Genomic DNA, 6,789 nt, shown 5'->3' with positions numbered 1-6,789 from the left:
CTCGTTTACACAGCAAGATCAGTTTCTCTCAATTAACAAAAGACAATTTCTCCCTCACAGCGACAAGCTTCACATGCACAATCTCCATTTCACTCAAAATTTAACACAGCAACTTGTTTTCCTCCCCATTCTCCCAAGAGCTTTCATCCCAGAGGAGATTCATGGAAGGGATGGTTCTCTGTGTGAGGACAGAGCAGAGCTCCCTTCTCCTCCCCAACCCTGATGCAATGGATTCCCCTCTCTGGAGCTGCTCCAGGAACCCAAGCAGACGGTGTCACTAGTGATCAGCGCTCCAAGCAACAATATGGGCACGTTAAGGTTAAGATCTTGGTGCATCACCCAACGCAACCCCCAAAATCCAGAAAAACACCATATGTCTAAAGAGCGTGGCCAGAACAACAGGGAAGAGCAACTGAGGGTGCACAAACACACCATGTCTGGGCTGAAGGGGACAGTCCTGTCCCTCCTGTGCTCCCCCCCACGCCTGCACGTTCCCAGCGCCTCCTCCAGGCTCTACCGAGTGCAATGGTGGAAGCTGAGTTGGCAAGAGCACTCTGTGAGGTGGGATTCAGCATGACATTGCAGCACGACATGCCCCTTCTTCCACCAAGCACAGATTTAAATAACTGTCTACTTAATAAATAACGTTATTTTTATTGCACGTCATGCAGAACGTTATAAAACTTCATGCACGTTAGGTCTGATGATGACACCAAGACCCGGTGGCCAAACATCATCAGGTGGCATCTACCACGTAAAACAAATACAACTACACCCTGTATTTACTGTTTTAATATTTTTTTTTTTATTATGCATAATAAATCTTTCACACAATGTAATGAAAAGGATCCCCATAGTGATACTTTACAGATCTGAAGGAAAACAGAGTATCTGTGACCATGCCAGACTGCAGAGATCAGGACACTGCCAGACCCACATAATGCTCAAACTCTTGGAAGAGCCAACAGGGCTAACGTGAACTTCAGCATAAATCTTGGTCTGGCTCTGCTGTTTCAGCTTTGGATTGTAACTCCAGCTGCTCCAAACCAGCTGGGCCCTGGGAGCACTGCGTATTAATTAAATGCATAAGGAAATTATGCGATTGGAACAAACCTGTTCCTTCTATACTTTGATTCAATGTCATCACAACAAGACGACAACAAGAAATAATTTACTGCGCAACTCCTGCATTGATTCAGCAGCTGGCTTGACCTATTCTATCAGATTGCTGCTTTATGTACCCTTCTCTTTATAAAAAGCCCCTTCAAAGAAAAATCAGGTTATCCCCAGTTTGACACCCGGCTGAGAAGCATCTGCTCGGGCTGAGCCCCCTTTTGTGAAGTGCTCCACTTCTGCTGCAGGCAGCGGGGTGGAGGGTGCTCACCTCGGGCAGGTTCGAGTGCTTGGGCAGTTAAGACAAATGAAAACAGAGCCATCCCAGTAGCTTCAGAATCCACAGTTTAAAAGTGCATCTTCAGACTGACCTTTCCAAAGGCTGGGCAGCCCTGCTGACTCACAAGCACTCTTAAGTCTTTTAAAAAAGACAAAAATTACAAATCACTACAATAACCAAGAAGAGTCATTCCCCTTTGACGTTTGCTCAAAGACAAAAAAACCCCAAACCATTAAATCCAAAACACAGAATAAACTTATGTGCAGCTCAGTCATGGTTCATTCATTTCTCATGTTTTCCTAAGAAAAATTGCATCTCCAGTCTTACTATTGCCTTTTCTGAAAAGCTTCTGCGATTTGAAAGTCCTACATGCTCCTGGGCTGTATATGTTCCTTTGTAGCTATCTTTAAATAAATTTAGAAAGCTTTTTTTTTTTTTTTTTAAAGCCAGCATTTCTATTTGTGTAGGACTCAAATGTACTTCTGCCTCTAAATAAGAACAGATAAAAGGAAAGTACAATTCTAGTGCATCCTTCAGGGAAGAAAAAAACCCAAAACCTTAAAGCTACTCGAAGGACTGTTTGAAAGCAAATGCACCTGATTCTTCAGGTCATCAATCAGAACAGGAGTGAATACAGGGGGTTTCCGTGTATGTTTAGGAACTAATTCCTTGATATTTATGTTTTGGCATGCAATGGACTGGTGACAGTCCTCCACACAGCATCACGTGGGATCACAGTGACTGCATGCATGTGCAGCGGGCACCGTCAGGAGCCTCCCCAGAGAAGAAATGATCCCCATTTTGAAAAGTGAGATTTTCTTTCAAAATCAGGTCAAGCCACTTCTTTTGTTCTTCCAACTGCATAAACAGGTATATCAGGAAAGGACACTTTAGAACAACAAAAAAGAGAAGTATTCTACATTCAGATAAATTTGTACTTCTGCCATAAAACCTTTAATAGCAAACGGGATTTTCAACACAGAACTTTGCCAAGGATCCCCACAACACTGTCACCATAACACACAGTTCTACAGGTATTGATCTATTTTACAATCTCAGAACTATTTTCTTTGGAGATTTTTTCTTTTCCCCTATGTGTTCAATTTCTAGGAACAACTTTTGCACAGAATCACAGTAAAACAAGTCTGTAAGGGACCTGACTCTGAAAGCTGGTGTTTCTAGCCCTCTGGTAGAGTATTTGCCAGTCAAACAACAACGAAAAAAGACTAGCTACTGAAAATCCTCCCACAAACATTTTGACATCTAAATCAAGTGTTCTGAATCTGCCTGGGAGCTAATCTGACTAATATGCTGCCTGACAGTTCACTTGGGTGACAGTGTAGACACCAATTTAAGAACTGCAGCCTTGACAGTGCCACCGAATTAAAGGGCTGTGAGTGAAAGCACGGTATTAGGTTAACAAGCAACCCATGTCAGAATCCAACAGACCGTAGAAAGCTTGACCCAGTGAAGCTGCCTCACTTCAAAGGAACGAAAATACAAATGCTGCTTCCAAATCAAAGTCCGCAATTCCTCATTTACCCTGTTAAGTTAAAAGAACAATCAGGTTCGTGGTTGGTAGTAACATCATACCCCATGTGTAAGGCCTCATTTTCATCAAACAAGCTCTAGGTTATAGTACTATGAATACAAGGTTGCCTACAAGCCATCAGCTCCTCACACCACAGTCTGTTGCCACCATGTCGGTGGCCATCTGCTTCCAAAACACGGACACTGGACTGTACACTAGCGGCAAGCTTCATTCTCCGTAAGCTTTGGGGTCAGAGGGTGCACGCTGGAGGGGGTCACGTATTAACACGCGGTGCGGAGTTTTGTTTTCTGTAAGACAGAGTTGAGTTGGCTTGGCTGGGGCATCTCCCTCAGCCAGAGTCCATGGTGAAGAGCTGGATGTCATGCGGGTTCCAGTACAGGGCCACGGCAGAGTTGTAGACCAAGGACCAAACGTAGGGGATGAAGAACTCCTCAGGCTGCTCCTCCTCCACGTACTTGAACTTCAGCTCAGGGAATTTCTGCAACAAGAAACCAAAGTCCGCTGAGGGAAGGTTTGCATATCTGTTTGCAAACACACAGCCCACATAAACACTGAAGAATGAGGTCTGGTGAGAAAAATGATGGAAGGAACTGAACCATTAGACCCAAAGGAAAATATTTAGGGGATAAAGAGATCATTTATCATTTCTTCTTTGAACTGAATGCCACATTGGCATATTGTATTCAACCCTTTTACTGCTGGTGACACTCAATTTGCCTATTAACAAAGACTAAACATGTGAGTCCTTTACAAAACACAAAGGTCTTAAGAAAAACTGCCATTTTTAGCAGCTCAACAAAAGCCTTCTTGCTTGCACACATACAGGCCTGATTATTGCAGTTTTTCCCTAAAAAACATTTGCTATTAACTGTACTCAGCTCCTCAGCAGGACGATCCATTGGAAAGGCTGTGAGAATAAACACAGCCTGTGCCGTTTTCAGGAACACGGTGTTATGGCAAAGTGACTTTTTCCATCTAATTCTCAAAGACTTTATGTATGCTTAAGTTTTCAGAAGAGAAACACTCTTCTTCCAGGGAGCACAGAGGGAAGCATGTCTAGGCTCCACAGGTGCACTCCTGATACAAGTTCTTCTGTAGTTGTGGGCAGGTCATTTCTTCGTGCCTTGGCTTTCACATTGCTGAGGGGCACATTAATGTGGCAATTAGAGTACAAAACCCTGCAAGCTCCTCAAGGGCAACACGCCACCCATCTATCCCACTTCAGCCTCTAAGGCTGTAACCACAGGACCTGTGCACATAGACCTTACCGCCCATCCACGCAGATACCTCCCACTCCTGGAAATTACAGGCTAGACAATATGGCTTCCACAAAAGCTCTGTTTTTCAGTACCAGCTTTAAGCAAAGCACTTTCAGAATTAACACAGAATTACAGAATCATCTGGGCTGGAAAAGACCTTGAAGCTCCTCCAGCCCAACCATGACCCTCCCCCTGACCGTTCCCAACTCCCCCAGATCCCTCAGCGCTGGCTCAGCCCGACTCTTCAACCCCTCCAGGGATCCCGGGGACTCCCCCCTGCCCTGGGCAGCCCATTCCAACGCCCAACAGCCCCTTCTGCACAGAAATCCTTCCTCAGAGCCAGCCTGACCCTGCCCTGGGCAGCTTGAGGCCATTCCCTCGGGGCCTGGCGCTGGGGCCTTGGCTCCAGAGACTCATCCCCCCTCTCTGCCCCCTCCTGGCAGGGAGTTGCAGAGGGCCAGGAGGTCTCCCCTCAGCCTCCTCTTCTCCAGACTGAACCCCCCCAGTTCCCCCAGCCGCTCCCCAGCAGACCTGTGCTCCAGACCCTGCCCCAGCTCCGTTGCCCTTCTCTGGCCACGCTCGAGTCATTCAATGGCCTTTTTGGGGTGAGGGGCCCAACACTGAACCCAGGAATCGAGGGGCGGCCTCCCCAGTGCCGAGCCCAGGGCTCAGATCCCTTCCCTGTCCCTGCTGGCCAACACACACCAGATGTGCCAGCCCATCCTAACTGGATAGACATGCTGCATCCTCAGCTTTTCAATTTTCTCATTTCTTCCCTCCCAAAGCAGCACATACACTGCAAGCCCACTGCATTTGCTTGCAGTAAGCGTGTGTTTTGGGGGACAGCTAAGCCTACTTTTGCACTATTCTCTTCAATTATTGTATCTACTTCTAAATGTTGCCTATGTCAAGAGCTTGGCAGAGTCTCAGATAAAAGCCGCATTACAATGATTACTGGGGTAAGATAAAACATGACCCATTTTATTATTTATAAGGCTGTGGCTAAGACTAAGAATAAACTCTATGTGTGACATGATCAGAACAAGCATAGCAATGGCTAAGAAGCCTCTTTGTCCATTAATAATGAAGGGATACCCTATCATCTTTCTTGAGCTCACGGTGTCCTGTTTCCTTGCGTTAGGGTACAAGGCCCTTCTGGCCGGAACAGTCTCCTTTGAAGGGGCACTTCTTGGCCACTTGGCTTTCAGGGTTCTTTATTTAACTTTTACACACCCAGGTTATTTGTATTCTTGGAGTCAGAAAACATGGAAACTATTCTACTCCTTGTGCTGCTGCTGTTACTAGACCAGTTTGGTGCAAATACCGAGCATACAATTACACCAAGCCACAAAGGAGCAACCTGCATTATGCTTTACGGGGAAGCTGACTCCACGGGCAGCTTCATTCAACCACAGCCTTGGGTGACAATGTGCCATCTCCTTCCTTGATGAGGACACCAGTGTCACTTTCCAGTATGCTCCAACATACTGGAGCTGCCATGGTTTGGCTTATGTTGGGGTCACGTCCTTCAACACAGCTCTACATAGGACGCCAATATTTAGCCTGTGAGGAACCATTCTGGCTATCTGTGTGGCTGTCATTATTCTGGATGACTTTGGAACGTGTTGGGAGCTCATCCCTAGAGCAATCAGGGAGGGAAGGATGACAGCACCGTTTCCAGCAATATTATCTCTGCTTAAGGAACTTAGGCAGCTAAAGGTTAAGGTTGTTAAAGGCACTTCTGCATCTAACTCCTGTTGAGTTCAAAGCCCAGAACCTCAAAGGTACATCAGCAATTTCATTTCCTGTGTCAGACACGCAGTTTGTGGTATAGAAGCTCTTTCATAGCCCTTTCGTGCACCTAAACCATTTTCTACCACCCCTCTACAACCTCTTTTCCCCAAGTCTTTTTTGACCAGCCTGTTTAATCTTTCACATCATTTTGTTTCCTCACTCTTGCTCCCATACTCATTTTCATCTCTAACCTCCTGTCTCCTAGCCTACTCCCGTCCCCAACTCCCTTTGACTGCACCTTTATGGTCTCTCTTTAGTGGATCTTTCTATTTGTACTTGCCCAAGTTTTCTTTTTTTTCTCATCAGCCTTGTGAGATCCTCCTTTTCATTAATATTCTCTATCCCTTTCCATTTGGCTCCAAGTCCCCCTCTGCCACCTCATTCCTCCTCTCAGGACACTACGAATTAATTCCTTTGGTAGTTTAAGCCTCACTCCAACCAAGTCCTCATGTAGATGTTGATTATTTTAAAAAACCCCACCACCTGATATTCTATTCTGTTTATCCTCAGTGGAATCTTCCCCACTTCCCTCCTAAATGCTTCCTGACTTGTGGTCAGTGTAGACAGGAACATGTTCAGCTCAGCATTGCATCAGCAGAACGAATGGTTAACCCTCATGATTAAACCACTGCAACATTTCCTAGCAGAGAAAAGCCCTTTCACAGCCGTCATTCTTCACCCCAGAGGTGGCTACTCGCCAGTACTGCAGCCTGTAGTAGTCCTTCTGGGAGGGAAGGGGAAAAAAAGCGATTAAAGATGCTGATTTGAATTAAACACAGGTAACTTTTTTC

General features: G+C 45.7%; 1 protein-coding gene across 2 annotated transcripts in view; it reads right to left on the bottom strand.

Moving 5' to 3' along the window:
* Positions 1–791: 791 nt before the first annotated feature.
* DYM (dymeclin) overlaps positions 792–6,789 on the bottom strand; it is a 229,417-nt gene continuing 223,419 nt past the window's right edge. For both annotated transcript variants that reach the window (XM_074931919.1, XM_074931918.1), the window contains one exon: positions 792–3,423. In XM_074931919.1, coding sequence (XP_074788020.1) covers positions 3,274–3,423 — 150 coding nt within the window. In that variant the 3' untranslated portion in view covers positions 792–3,273. The remainder of the gene's footprint in view (positions 3,424–6,789) is intronic.

This window comes from Athene noctua, chromosome Z (genome assembly GCF_965140245.1).
Source record: "Athene noctua chromosome Z, bAthNoc1.hap1.1, whole genome shotgun sequence".
Classification (NCBI taxonomy): Eukaryota; Metazoa; Chordata; class Aves; order Strigiformes; family Strigidae; genus Athene; species Athene noctua.
Note: the sequence above shows the minus strand (reverse complement) of the source record. Positions and strands in the feature narration are given on the sequence as shown.